Raw genomic sequence first — 16407 nt, forward strand, 5'->3', positions numbered from 1 at the left:
TGACATCAAGGAGATCGTATTGTTGCCATGTCATCCTGCTTCTTATTGGACTGGCTCGCTTAGCACAATGGAGCAGCACAAAAACAGAGCGTGGTTTTAATAAAATGAGGAATACAGACCTCGCAATACACATGAACGTCATGATGCATAAATTTAGATTTAGTGAACACACGAAGAAAGAAAAATGATTTTATTTGAAACTGATATAGTGAACACACGAAGAAAGAAAAATGATTTTATTTGAAACTGATATAGTGAACACATGAAGAAAGAAAAATGATTTTATTTGAAACTGATATAGTGAACACATGAAGAAAGAAAAATGATTTTATTTGAAACTGATATAGTGAACACATGAAGAAAGAAAAATGATTGTACTTGAAACTGATATAGTGAACACATGAAGAAAGAAAAATGATTTTATTTGAAACTGATATAGTGAACACATGAAGAAAGAAAAATGATTTTATTTGAAACTGATATAGTGAACACATGAAGAAAGAAAAATGATTTTATTTGAAACTGATATAGTGAACACATGAAGAAAGAAAAATGATTTTATTTGAAACTGATATAGTGAACACATGAAGAAAGAAAAATGATTGTACTTGAAACTGATATAGTGAACACACGAAGAAAGAAAAATGATTTTATTTGAAACTGATATAGTGAACACATGAAGAAAGAAAAATGATTTTATTTGAAACTGATATAGTGAACACATGAAGAAAGAAAAATGATTTTATTTGAAACTGATATAGTGAACACATGAAGAAAGAAAAATGATTTTATTTGAAACTGATATAGTGAACACATGAAGAAAGAAAAATGATTTTATTTGAAACTGATATAGTGAACACACGAAGAAAGAAAAATGATTTTATTTGAAACTGATATAGTGAACACATGAAGAAAGAAAAATGATTGTACTTGAAACTATCTCATGGAGTGACTTGGTCGTATTATGCAACATTTAAAACAAAATGCAATGAGCTTACTTGTAATGTTAAAAACTAGTTGCAATCCGTGTCTGAGAACATCATGGCAATTATTAATTATATTTAATTATTTTACATTGACAAAATGGTGACTGGTTGACACAGCATTTGTAAACGGAGAAGCTATATTATTTATTCAAAGAGATCTCTGCTTATTTTCGATCTCTTATTTGTCATTCATTTATATTTTTTTTGGGTCAGTCTCTCTCTTTCCCGCAATCGCAAGCAAGTTTTTGTTTAAGTTACCTCCCCTATCCCAAAGTTCTACGTGAAACCTTCAATTTTTAATTGTCAACAATTCGGATACAAATAAGTGCAATATTTCCATTCCTTAGTACAGAGCCAGATCTAATTATTCCACAATTTTTTTAATTGTTCAGTGTCTTTTTTATTTTCTCTTTCCGAGAAGCGTTCATAATTTTCATTAGGAACAACTTTCAATGTAAATTATGAAGTTTTCCAGATAACAAGTGGTTGAACAGAATGTTTAATGTATGAAGTATAAGTTCTAAGATACAGTAGATGACCATGTTGAGAAGACATCACTAAATTGTATATTTGAAAGAGCCTGGTCTTAATTTGTGTTGCTCATTAAGGTTGGTACCAAAAAAAATGTAACTAAAGAAATAAAAGTTACGCTTTTAAAAAGAGCCTAGAAGATTTTGGGTCTAAAAAAAAAGACTACATTAGATAATGCATAGTTATTAATTCTTTAAATAAAACTTCCACTACACATTGTTGCATCATCCACACTGACAGTGTTCAAAACATGACTTGTCCACACTGACAGTGCTCAACACATGACTTTACATCCATGAAACTATTTCTGTTTAACATTATAAGCTTTAAACATTTTTATATCAATGGACTTAAATAGAGTTACACTTCTGACCCCTTCCACCAAAGAACCTGATTACTTGGGTCCAAATGTTTCTATTTAACATGCGGACGTCATAAGTGAATGATCCCTTACCCTTATCTCCTTCTTGAATCTCTTCATGTGGACGTCATAAAAGAATGATCCCTTACCCGACTTACCCGTATTTCCTTCTTAAATCTCTTCATATGGACGTCATAAATGAATGATCCCTTACCATTATTTCCTTTTGGAATCTTTTCATGTGGACGTCATAAAGGAATGATCTCTTAGCCTTACCTCCTTGAATCTCTAAATGTGAACGTCATAAATGAATGATCCCTTACCCTTATTTCCTTCTTGAATCTCTCCACGTTCTTGATGTTGACCAGGTCATCCAGACCGTACAGCAGCACCATGGCGTGGAAGACATTGTCCAGTAGTTTGCCCATGTGAGCGTCATCGGAGGCTCCGTCACGGCCCATCACCGCAATAAGGACCAGACTGAAACAAAACAAGTAGGATATGGGATAAGGTCTGCTTGGAAAACTTTGGACGTATAGAGTTATTAAAAGAATAGATGGTGGGTTGCTGTCTGATGGGCTTTTCAAAAGGAACAAAGACAAAACAAAAAGTGCATAATCAAACATCTCTCCGATAGTCTATTTATTTATCTTATTTCCCAAATCTTAAGCTTCAGGAGACTACCTTGAGTGAATAGTGAAATGTAAAGTCACTGTGAGACGTTGGTGCTTTCAACCATGAGAGGTGTATCCAAACACTTTCTGCTTAAGGCGATATACCATGTCGTTAGAGCATGAAATGGGTTGCCTGAGTCAGCTAGGAAAACCTAATCCTCAGCAGAGTTTTTAAGTGACTGATTGACATGCATGTCTTGATTGACACAAGAAATACGTAGGGAGTAATTATCTTCTTTTTAGAAGTAAGTAATAAGATAAGATAAGATAAGATCTGCATCCCCACAAATATCATAAGAGTTCATTGCACCTGAACCTCTTCGGTTTTACACTGTGATCAGAAGTTTCCGGGAGGGGGGGGGAGCACACCGTCTAGTCCTAGGAACATTGTTTGGTCAGTGTTGAACTTTTGTATTTCCTTCAACAGCTCATGCAACTAGTCTTTGTCCAGCCATTTCTTAGGCATCTGTTTTTGCGGATCAAACAAGCAAGGTCGACAGAGACCTATGGGTAAGGGGAGACCATAATTTTTTTTTTAGACAAAAGGATGCGTCCCTAGGAGAAAACTAATGCTGCAGCAGAGCGAGTAGTATTTCCTCTGGGCTCAATGTTAGTAGAGCCACAAGTCTATTGCTCCAATACTCTGTCTCTATCCTTCTATGATGTACATTGTGCATCCATTGTTTTCCTACTAGTATTGACAATTAATGTGTGTGGGCGACATCGTTCCGACCACAGCTAATGCCTAGGCATTCATCTCACCGAGATGATCCATAGTCGCTTCGCGACTGAAGGAGGCCATAGAGAGAGAGAGAGAGATTGACAATTAAACACAGCCAAGAATTCAATTCAACAAAGACAGAGAGTGTTTAAAAGTAAAGTTCCCCTTTCAAGTTTTTCGATCTATAGGGCAGATGTTGAAAGGATAAATTGTTATTGTGACCCACAGTTAACGAGGATATCATGTGACCAGCACAACGACCACCCCCTTTACTTATCCGCAACTAATGTCAGGTACCCACTTGAGTTTGGTGACACAAGGGCGCCCTTAAAAATCCCAGTCTTCACCGAGATTCGAACCAGAGACCACTCGTTTTCAGCGCTTTACCACTCAGTCACCGGAAGGAATGGTGCAGATACCGATAGGAACGGTCATCGGGCAAAGCAATCCGGCAGATAACCAAACGTATTGTTAGATACATTTCATTGAGAAGACGAGAAATATAAAGATAGTTCAATAAAAATAAACCTGATTATTTTTCGCCTTTCTATACTAAAAAAAACTGAATAGAATCTCTTCAACGAAGCATTTATTAATTATTTCAACAAATTAAGCAACCTTTTTCTGATCATTTCTTTAACCTCCAATGACCTTCTCAACCCCCCCAACCGTGGGCCCATACACACAATTTCAAAGATAGCAACTGACATATATCATCTTCGCCTTTCCCAATGTCATTTTGACATTACCCTCATTTCTGCCAGACCCTCTCCATTCCTGCCTTTGGAAGGGAAAAAAAATTGTAGCCTTTACCTGTTATGAAACTCTCTCCAGACAATCCTGGCATCGTCCGTGGTGGTCGACTGCAAAGTTGCGTCGTGATTGGCTGAGAACATGTGGACGGCATTCAAGGAGCCAATCACAGGGAAGGGAAGCTGAGCTCGTTGAATAAACAAGAGAAGAGAATCAGTTAGAACAACGACCAAAAATATTTAAAAACGGTGAGAAGGGAATACACACACACACACACTGTTACAAACACGGGGAAATAATAATAATAATATTTGGTTAAGGTTTTGGAATGGGAGAAAGAGAGAAAATGATGAGAAAAATACAGAGAAAATAAGAAAATATATCATGGAAAAAAGAGAAAAAGATAATGGAGAGAGAGACAGAGAGAGAGAGAGAGAGAGAGAGAGAGAGAGAGATCCAATTTGTAGAACATTACCATTCTCAAGATTTATTATATATTGATGAAAATTCATGAAAAGGAGAAAACGTATAATTGTGACCTACATAAATTCTCACATTTTGTCCGTATAGATTACAGCGGTTCTCAACCTTTTAAGCTCGGCGACCCCTTTTTACAATATCCCACTCTGCCGCGACCCCCCTCCCTACACACACATACAGCAAAAGAAGAATAGACAATAACAATTCTTATATTTTATGGTCTTAGGCGACCCCTGGCAAATCGTCAATCGACCCCCAAAGGGGTCGCGAACCACAGGTTGAGAGCCCCTGGTATAGAAGAAGTAGAGAACACATTTCTTTTCTTTTACGTTTCGGAAGTTTCTTCAGCTTTGAAGATTATTACAGCCTAACCCAAGCCTCCTGCAGACGGGCGTGAGATGGCGGTAGGCTGGGGTTCGAACCAAGAGCCATCGAGATGACAATCCAGAGCGCATACTGAAAGCGTCTTAAGACGGTAAATATGATGTGTTGGAGTTTGATATCATTTCTAGTTTTTTTTTAACTCTTTCTCTCCGTAATTATTTTCCTCATTTCAATAGCATTCTTCCTTTTGCTCATGTGTATTTCACTGCTACCCTGTTATGGTTAAACTTCAATTACTCGTTTGTTTGTTATCAGAGAATGTTATATTTGGTATTAAATTGTAGGAGAAAGCATGCTCTGTTTACACAACACAAATTAAAGTTTATACATCCAAAAATCAATTTAGTTTAAAGGGGGATTCAAATCAACGCTGGCATCGTCGAGTAGGAGTTAAATACTACGTTCAGCTCAGGTTTGCTACAGCAAAAGTACTAGGCGGTAGTGAGCAGCGCCTTAAAAGAAACTTTCCGCACCACTGAATAAAATAACATCATCAACAAGTGCTTGTGGCAAAGAACCTGCCAATTACCGTTGAATATAAAGTAAAAAGAAGAAAACATGAGCGAGTTAATGCTGACTTATGCAGTTTGTTAAGGAGCATCCACAGGTCAGCACTGATGAGGAACCGACAAGTCGAACTCTGAAGAAAGTTGCACCCTACGGAAGCACACAGCGTGACGCAATCTTACAACTGACACCAAGAAACCAGCTGCGAAACATCAGGAGCCGCTGGAAATAGGAAGACAGATCAGAGCATTGTTCCCTGGTGAAGTATACCCCTGAATTATAAGTGACGTAGGTCTGCTGCTAGAAATAGAACCTTTTCTTTAAGACACACACCCACAAACGTACATAGGCCTACACATCCACTGATACCGTTAAATGTGTTGAATGAGTTTAAATAGTTCTTAGAAACATAACTTCGTGTTTGTTATAGTTATTTTTTAAAAAGCAAAATATTTAAAAAATCCTTATTGAGAAAAAAAACTCTCTAAAGGGGAAGAACTCCGTGCTTAATATTATATCTACCAATAATGTACAAGTTATTTTCCTTCTTCTTAATCTACCAAACTAATTAATGACCAATAATTAATTGACTGAGGTTTTTTTTCCTCGCTGATTATGTTTTGTGTAGTGGAAGAAATAACGTGTACAAGACTCCACCCAGACAGACAGACAGACATGCGGAGTGAGTTAATAAAGTTAATAAAAGCTTGGTAAAAATCAGTCATAAGGATTAACATTTTGGAGGGGACGAACGTATTATAGTCAAACTGGACCAAACATCCTTTTTTTTATTAATGTTAGTCCAGCAGAATATACTAATTATGTATTGTGTTCTCATCCAAGTCTTCCTTTAATCTCTTAATATACTCTTTAAATTTAATGCACTAATTACTGAAAGAAAAACAAAATATTCCCCAATTCTTTAATGCTAAACAAGGCAATTTAAAAGCCATATTTTTTCAAGGGTGAAGGTCACTTTGTCCTGTCCTCATCCAATTTCGATCTTACATTAATTAAGACATTATAGGCCTTTAATTGACCCGCTGACCTGGGGATGGATAATGAGCCTTAGTTGTGAAGACCAATGTTACCCCTATTGGATAATCTTTCTCCCCCCCCCCCACCCCACCCCCCAACACACACACTTGTTGCTCTAGAATTCCCACCCCCTTCCTCTTTTAGAGGCCTGATAGGTCCACCTCCGAAATTCAGGAACCATAAAAAAAAAACATTCTTAGACCACGTTATTGTCTTATACATTACATGGGAATGTTACGCAAGCGGCCACTGCGTAATTAATTTCTTAATTGATGAGAAAAAAGAACGATTCTATTAACTTCTTTCCTAAAGAAACGTCCTCTTTAATTCACATTAAAATCCGCCAAAGGCAAAGAAAAGCCGCACAACGAAAAAAAAAAGAGAAAGCCAAAATGGATATAAATTTGTACAAAAATGTCAAGCTTTTAAAACCCGTTTTGTTTTGATCAAACAAACTGAAAACTCCAGCATTCAAATATCACTTTTTTTTTGTTTTGGATTTTGAAAAGTGCGTGCGTGTTTGGGTAGGTATTGTTGTTGCGTTTAAGAAAAAAAGAAAGGAAACACTTCTAGTTTGTTCGCGCGAGACAATGTCTTGAAGGCAAAGAACACACTGTGATGCTGCACGTGGTCATTCACCTCTAGCCCACTGAAACACGCCCGCATCCTTCACATCTGAAGTTTGTCCTCGGGTCTGACTGGTGGGGACCGATTACGACGACATCCGGGTTTTTATGTCTGCAACCAAATGTCACCAATGAAATAGCTACAAACTATCTTTCAAAAACTTGTAACCCGGTAGCGGAAGTGGATGAATACACAGGTATGGTTGACGACACAGAACGGAAGCAGTCACGGGAGAGATGAGAGCTTGCCTGACTTCTACCAGACTTGATAAATATTATATCTACTTCCATTGGACAGCGCATTTTTGCGTCACGTATTAGATTTATTAGTCGTAAAAGCATTCAATATTTAGTAAAAAAAAAAAATGACACCAGGCAATGGAAATCATATAGTTGGAGCTCTGAGGATGAGTAGAAATGAGTTTCTTTCCAAGACCTTGTCAGAAAAATTCTGAATCAGATTTTAGAAGTATGACTGTGTGTCATTAATATTTCACTGGGTGACACTATAAAAAGTGCTACAAATAACAGAAGTATATGTATTCGAACATTCAAATCAATCTCTGGGACAATAAGATTTAGCTTCATCCTATTTTTGTTAACGTGTATTGCGTGGTGACCAGAAACAGAAGTTAGAATTCGGTGAAATCAGAATCCATGTTTTATCTCCAGACAGAGGCAGCATTTTATTTCTACAGAAATGAAACATCGTAGTTGAAATCGTTGTATGCAGATTGTTGGTCGATTTTTCTTTTTAATTAGCGATAGAATACAAAGTTTATAAATTCACATAAAAGTAGAAGGCGATGCAAAGGAAGCGTCAAAATTCTCCGATTTTTTCAGTTCTTTGAGTCACGTCCTTACTGGGGAGACTTTGGAGATACAGACCTCAAGTCCTTGAGTCATTAGACTGAGCAAAATAGAAAAGGAAAAGGATGAGGAAACTAGTGTTAAAATTTGGAGCCTATAAAGTTGTATAGATTTGTGTATAAATGCCTCTGCGTTGTAGAAAGCAGTGTCTCTAAGACACAGTTGACTTTTGGGTTTGAAGACTTCTGAACTAAATTTGACCTCCCTGGTGGACATTTTGATTATTATCTGTTTGTACATTGAAAACATTGTCCTCTCTAGTGACCACTTACCTGCCTGTTTTCTTGGTTTTATTCGAGGCCTACTTTCTGACAACAGTGGACCGAGGACTAATCCTACGATGCAGTCAATGAATAAAATGACCCCTAGTGAGTCGATCAATATAAAAAAAGGACGATTCTATTATGCTTTGAACACATCAAGTGAAATTTAAAAAGGAAAAATTCTTTTAGATCTACTATGATACCCGCCACTGGTCAGCTGAGGTGAAGAGTGGTCAAAGAAGGACAAAAGGTAAAAAAAAAAAAACAACCCTATCATCATCTACATGGACTGTGGTCTGGTAGGGGACCAACGCCCTCGGGTAGCATCTGCCCGTTCAGTTGTCAATAGGGAGAGATGAGACTGCTCTGAAGAACAATGAAAGGACCCGTCAACGGCCGCCTCCCGTGGACCAATGTGAAGACATGGTGTAAGCTCAGCTAAGTTTCTCTAACGCATTGTTCCTAACAAAGGCTTTGGAAATAGATAAAAGAAAAGGGAAAAAAAGACCCCACTCAAAAAAAAAAAAAAGATAATAAAGGATAAAGATGGTGAGAAGGGTCATAGTAGGTCAATGTGTCCAGCTTCAAGGCGAACTGGCCACGTCAATCTTGATCTAGATCCAGGTGTTCTACATGACCTTGGTGTTTTGTTATGGAACTTTCACTAAACATATCTGTAGGCCTACTAGCTACATTTGTACTTATATCTGAAGCTTAATGTATATGTAGTCCTAGCTTCACCTGTTCTTATACCTGAAACCAAATGTATCTGTAGGACTAAGTACACCTATACTTATAGCTCCTGACATCGAGATGTAAATATATTCTTAGTAAGGACTGTTTTGAAGCGCGGTGGCTGAGTGGTAAAGCGCTTGGCTTCCGAACTAGGGGTCCCGGGTTCGAATCCTGGGATTTTTAATTTCGGGATCTTTGGGCGCTTGGTCGTTGTGCTGGCCACATGACACCCTCGTTAACCGTAGGCCACAGAAACAGATGACCTTTTCATCATCTGCCCTATAGACCTCAGGGTCTGAAAGGGGAACTTTTTTTATGGACTGCTTTTGCAATGTGTTTATTTTTGGAAAAATCTGAATACTTTGTTTCTTAGATTCAATACTTAGCTATGATTAACTGATACTAAGTAACGTCAGCCTCTGAAATGATGCAATCAAAGATTAACATGCACGGTAATTGTGTCTTCGGTCATGCTCTGCTTAGCTCTAGCTAAATGTCTGGCACCCTTTCAAAGCTGTCCGAATCGCTTGTAGAGCTATTCAAATGTACATCTTTCGGGACAAAGTGCACAATTGTTTGGTGAAAAAAAAAAAAGGTTAATCTAAAAAACAAAATGTTTGGCTACAGTAGACAAGATTTGGCTGGAATAAAGAAATTGTTTTGCCAAGAGTAAGTTTGTTGTTGTTTTTTTTGGGCTGGAACTAAAACAGATTTGGCTTGAGTAGAAATAGGTCAGACTACAATACAAATAGGCTTGGCTTTCAAATATGTATAATGAAAAACCGATCGGGTGATAATTTTAAAAAAATGAGTTAATTCCTGTCCTGATGACTGTTTTAGGTCAATTCAAAATGGTTAACATTTGTACAGATTGGTTCGAAAAGGTTGGGAATACTAAAGACAATTTTAAGCCCCGATAAAGGCAAAAACTTATTTTTTAATCGAAATAGAATGCGCTAAATTAGGCATTACTAGGTTAAAGTAGCGGTATCTGAGATGTTCGGTATCGTTCTCTCACGGCGAAACAGCATACACTGGTCAGCAGATGTCCTTGTCTATGTCAAGTGTAGTATTACACTACGAGTGGACAGATAAACAGCAGGGGTGAGGTCTATACAATTCTAGAGGGGCATTATCGTTATTCCGACATCCTGTCGACCTCAAACTTTTTTTTATTCTCATTTTTTTTAAACACATATATCCCCCCCCCCCATTCTTTGTACTTGATGGGTTTTGTTATTTTTATCTATTGTATTTTTTGGGAGGACACAATACAAAAAAAAAAAGGGAGGAAATTTTATGGGTTTCACGGGGAGTTAGCTCCTCTTCCTTTTTTTTCATTCACGTCATCCTTTCGAGTTTTTTTTTTTCATTCTTGTCTCCCTTTTAAAATGTTCCCACACTTCTTTCTTTTCTAACCAACTCGTTCATTCATGGTTGTGTGCCCTCCTTTCTGTACCCTACACACATACACGCACACTCTCACGCAGACAAGAGTGCAGGATCTTCCGTGCGATCATTGACGCGACTTTGTCCGCCGTATATACATCTCCAAGGGGCGGGGAAAAGGGGTCAGTGGACACATACACACACACGCAAGGACACACACAAGGCAATAAATACGTGGGCGGAAAAAAAAAACTTGAAGTCACTGTCCGAAGGGTCACTGAGAAAATGGCTGTAACGACCAAAGACAACCCGAAAAAATAATTTTTTAAAATACTTTAAAAAAAAAACAAAGCTTATATTGATTGCAATTGCATCAATTATTTTGAATTAATCAAGTAAATTATTTTAAATAGAATAGAACAGCGATAGATTTGAGCGATTGTAAATAATTTTTTATTTAATGTTTTTGTTTAACGCAACTTATAGCATGCTCAGTGCACCCTGGTCAATACCCATTAGTGGACCACTAGCTACTTAAGTATTTAAAAATGGAGGTTTTATACTTTAAAATTGTTAACGAGAAACCTAATTCTGCACACAAGGCTCATCTCCCCTTAGCATTGTAGACTTTTATATAAAAGAAATGTATAACAACTCATTTATGGACTCACTGGTTAATTTTTTTTTTTGTATAGATTCTTGATTCATGTTTTTTCATCGACAATGAATAATTCTTCAAGGTTTCAACTTAATCCAAAAATGGGAAGTGGGGGGGGGGGGGGAAACGAGTATAATACCAGAAAGATAGACTGTGGCAGAGTGACTTAATAAAGCTTTATTTGAAAAATAATAGACAAAAAAAAAAAACAAAGCTTGTCTAAGGGGCATAACCGTCAATTACTGCCATTTATCTGAAAATTGTACCCCTAGTACTAATTGATTAACCAATTGACCAAATAACCAATTGATTAATTTTTTAATTGATTTTGTGTATTGTCATCGCCCATGAAAAATAATGAAAAATGTCAACTTGATCCCAGAATGAATGAATGGGAAGTGTGAGAAGAAATGTGTCCAAAATGTATATGGGGAATACATCCACAACTTTCGCTAAGTAACATTTATTGCCCTTCTTTCCATATGAAACAAAATTATTAATCACCAATGGTTAAGCTACTAACTGGTTCATGTCTTGTCAGGTACAATCAATAATTGTGCAGTTTCGACTTGATCGGAGAATAGTAAATTAAAGGAAAAAACATATTCAAACTTTTTACCAGACAAACAGACAGACAGAACGATAGACAGACATAAACACAGACAGAGTGAGTTGATATAAGCTTTGTGAAAAAAAAAAGGTTCTTCTGAAATTACTTGGATCTCAATAACATGACAATTCTTCTAATTCCCGAATGCTTAAATGTGCCTAAAATTGTCAAAACTATTAACTAGGGGAAGAAATAATAGAAAATAGGAAGACAGAGAAAAAGAAAGAGAGAGAGAAAAGAGAGAGAGAAAAGAGAGAGAGAAAAGAGAGAAAAGAGAGAGAGAGGGTGAGACGATTGAACAATGTCTGTGATTGAAAACATTGACATTTTGGAAAGTAGTTTCAGAGACAGAGGGTTTAATAAATACCTGGCCCGAAACTTGGACCAAATCAAACGTAAGCAAATACAAATACAAAGGTCCTGGGAAACAAAGGTCTATTTTGATGTGTTTGAGGTCTCGCTGTTGTGAGGATCAGACTCATGTCCCCTGTTATTTGGACAAACTACAAAACATATAACCGGACATAAGCTGGCCGACGCGAGGTTCGTTTTTTTTTCTCTATGATAGCAAGGACATACCAGGTAAATGGTTAAGTCTGTTGACAAAAAAAAGGGGGGGGGGATAAAAAAGGTGGGGGACATTGTGCATGAGTCTGTAAGAGCTGTGTGCATGTATCTCTGTTTGTGTCTGTGAGAGTATTTAGACAGACCAAATAGCTGACGGTAAGATGCTGGCCAGACTGGATGACCAGTACAGACCGTAAGCTCGTACCGCATATGTGATCTTTTGGTTGGGGATTTCTGTTTCTTCTTTCCCGTTGTTTGGATAGACTGGCCAGCCAGGAGACAGCGCTAACAGGGCGGGCTGGCCGCCGCTATGTAATGTCAAGACAAAATAAATGTGCCATGTATGCCATTGTCACCAGTGGTCACTCAGTGACACTGGCCAAGGACAAGTTCATCTATTGGAAAATAGAATAAAGAAAGATAGTGGTTGACCAGGTCGAATGTGTTTTAAGAAAAGTAAATTCATGGCACACATGACGTGTAACAGGCTTTCGAAGGGGAGATATAAAAATGGTAGAGAAGAAAGTTGTTTTATTTTATATAATATTATATCAACTCACTCTTTCTGTCTGGTAAAAAAAAAGTTTCAACATGTTTTGCTCCAATTTTCCATGCTAAGATCAAGTTGAAACTTTGCATAATTATTCATTGACAAGACAGGAAGCAATAAAATAAAAATAACTAATTAGCTCATTAATTATTGGTAATAGTTTTCTTTGTTTGATATCGAAATATGAAGAGTAAATAATACTTAATGAGAGATGTGGATGTATATATGGATTTAATCCTCTTATTACGTTATGTCAACTTTATTCTCCCGCTTTCCAATAACTTTGTACACAGCTATTCATAGTCGATGACAATACACGAATGAATCCAAAAATTAACAAATTAGCTTATCAATTAGTACTAATTAACAAATTTTATTTTATATAGCATAAAGGGGGCTAAATTCAGTCATATTTAGATAAATGCAGCAATTAGCGGTTGTTTCTCTTAGATAAGCTTTATTTTTTTTTTAAGTATTCTGGTTTCTTTTACTTGTAAATTGAATAAATCATTCTTTGGAGAACAAAACATTCAGAACTGTCACCACCACTAAGACGTCAATTAGAAAAATGTATATAACATCGAAATCTGTGATCTATATACTCCCTCAGTACAGCTATAAATGAGAGTGAACAAAAAGCGATAGATGTTACCCATGACAATTGTGAGGCCCGTGCATGAAGCAGCACTCCAGATCAGGCAAAGAGAGTCCCCATTAAAACATACAAGAAACTGCACACTCCAACTGATTACAGAAAGTGACATCCACACAGTCAAAAAAGTGACAACCCAGAGAAATATGCAAGAAGTGTCACACCACGAAACATGCAAAACATAAAGCAACAACGAATGCATACAAAAAATGACACCTCAAACATAGAACAAAATGAAACTTCATGCATATGAAAAATGACACCACTTGCATGTAAAGAGTGACACTACATGTATGTAAAACCATGACACCACATACATGTAAAAGGTGACAACTAATACACAAATGCAAGAAGCGACACGATAAAATACACTTACACAATAACAGCCCCGAAATAAAAGACGTGATATCTCATACACATATGTAAAAAGTATCTCCCCACACACATACAAGAAGTGACATCCACACACATGTAAAAGCTACCCCCCCCACACAGAAAAAGAAGTGACATCCACACACATGTAAAAGCTAACCCCCCACACACACACATAAAAGAAGTGACATCCACACACATGTAAAAGGTGACATCCCCACACACACATACAAGAAGTGGCATCCACACACATGTAAAAGGTAAACCCCACACACACACATATACAAGAAGTGGCATCCACACACATGTAAAAGGTGACACCCACACACACATACAAGAAGTGGCATCCACACACATGTAAAAGGTAAACCCCACACACACACATATACAAGAAGTGGCATCCACACACATGTAAAAGGTGACACCCACACACACATACAAGAAGTGACATCCACACACATGTAAAAGGTGACACCCACACACACACATACAAGAAGTGACATCCACACACATGTAAAAGGTGACACCCACACACACATACAAGAAGTGACATCCACACACATGTAAAAGGTGACACCCACACACACATACAAGAAGTGACATCCACACACATGTAAAAGGTGACACCCCCACACACATACAAGAAGTGACATCCACACATCTAAAAGTTGATACCCCCTCTCACATACAAGAAGTGACATTCAGAAACATGTAAAAGGTGACATCCCCACACACAATACAAGAAGTAACGCTCCAACACAGGGGAAAACTCAAATCCTTCCACAAGAAGTAATACACCACACACGTAAAAGGTAGCATTCACATTCTATTATTTTATTTATTTTATTTCCCTCCCCCCCACACACACACTCTTTCATCCTTCTATCTATTCACTCATATCTTAAGACTCGCGCCTTGAAAGCGACCCCCGGCCCCAGCCCGTATACTTATTTCTATAACATATACCATCCGGAATGGAGGACCTCTCAATGTCAAGGTCACGCGCGTGGCCCAACTTCCTTTCATACTGCGTATGACTCGTAAAGAGACTGTCTTTACTTTGAACACAAAAAAAGAGGTGGGGGGGGGGGGGGGACTACTTGGTCTAACTGACCATTGGTGGTCAATTTTATGTTTAGAAGGATGGAACCCGATAAGTAGCAAATTATATTTTAGAAAGCGTGTGGATGGAAAAAGGAGGGCTCGGGGGGGGGGGGGGGTAAATTGACATTCTTCATTGATTTCTAACAGGTATGGTTACAATAAATGGTGTGTATAAAGAAAACAAACGAATTTCTAGAGATCTGAAAGGAACAGTTTTAACAATAAGAACATAATCTTCTTTTTGTACACTTTTATTAAACTTCATTTGTTTGTCCATTCCGTCAATCCATTCGTTCTGCCTATCCATTCTCAATGGGCTTTTAAAAAAAAGTGCAAGAAAATTGTCAGTAGTATTTGAGCCCACTTCGATAAAGAGACTGGTGCTTAAAACCAATGCCATAATAACTCGACAACGGCTTCCAATGATCTAAGAACTCTTATTTGTATAATCAAAAGGTCGTAAGACTTTTTTTTTTTAATGTTGTTTTTAACTCATCAAAAGTGCCAAACTGTCGCGGCCAATTTTTGGGGTTACACCAGTGATGGGCAAACTATAGGCCGCGGGCCAAATCCGGCCCACAGAAAGGTTTAATCGGCCCGCCACACGTTTGGTAAAAATGATTTAAAATATTTTTAAAATTTCTTATAATTTATTATAATTGAAATATTCAAGTTTTCTATGTGTATTGAAACATAAGACTACAATTGATTTTAGTTTTGATGATTCAAGACTTCGCCCAAAACTTCGGAGCACGTCCAATGTGCCTCGACTGTTCATTTGGTGTTTAGTCTCTGTACAACTGTCCTAACCATAAAAGTAGTCCTCAATGTAATAGCAAGGCTTGTCAATACTATTTGTTCCAGTGGGCTTACTCGCAGACAATTACAAGAGTTCCATAGTTCCATGCAATCTGACTACTCTAATGTATATCTAATACTACACGAAAATTAATATGGTGCAAGACACATTTTCGGAAGAATTTGGAAACCGAAAATCGAAGAAAGTCAAAAAGAATTTTTCTTCCATCTTGCATCTTCAAAACAGCTTTTTTTCTTTTTTCAGTAATGATACTCGGAAAAAAGCTGTGTCAGATTAATCTTAGCTAATTACGTTGAAGTTTTAACCAAATTATAACGAACTGTTATTGCAATCATTGCATCGCATTAGTTTAACCTTGGCGCCATGAAATTTATACAAAATTTCTGTATTTTTCTAGGTACCGGTATCGATAAAAAAAAAAAAATTAAAAAAAAAAATATGGCCCGCCAAAGTTTTCCCTTTGAGCATTTTGTGCCCGCTTCTGAAAACGTTTGCCCATCACTGTGTTAGACAGAAGAAGAATAAAATAATATGGTATCCATATAAATCGCGAAATAATATAAATTGCATCTTTAATTACGGAGAGTTCAGATTTCTTGTGCCATTGATTTCAGTGCTTAGTTTCGTTTGTTTGTGCGTAGTATTTTTTTCACACTATATTACTGGACTCAATGTTGTCCCTAACACAATAACAAACAAAACAAAATACTTAACAAAAAAGCTTATAAAAGAGATACACAATTACTACCATATCTA

At 37.1% G+C, this 16407-nt stretch overlaps 1 protein-coding gene across 2 annotated transcripts in view; it reads right to left on the minus strand.

Annotated features, from left to right (window-relative positions):
• The window catches only part of LOC106051583 (protein fuzzy homolog), an 82256-nt gene that overhangs the window by 47439 nt on the left and 18410 nt on the right, over positions 1 to 16407 (minus strand). For both annotated transcript variants that reach the window (XM_056044165.1, XM_056044166.1), the window contains exons 3-4: positions 4087 to 4208; positions 2202 to 2358 (exon numbers count right to left, since the gene is read on the minus strand). In XM_056044165.1, coding sequence (XP_055900140.1) covers positions 2202 to 2358; positions 4087 to 4208 — 279 coding nt within the window. The remainder of the gene's footprint in view (positions 1 to 2201; positions 2359 to 4086; positions 4209 to 16407) is intronic.

Source organism: Biomphalaria glabrata, chromosome 10, assembly GCF_947242115.1.
Source record: "Biomphalaria glabrata chromosome 10, xgBioGlab47.1, whole genome shotgun sequence".
NCBI lineage: Eukaryota > Metazoa > Mollusca > Gastropoda > Planorbidae > Biomphalaria > Biomphalaria glabrata.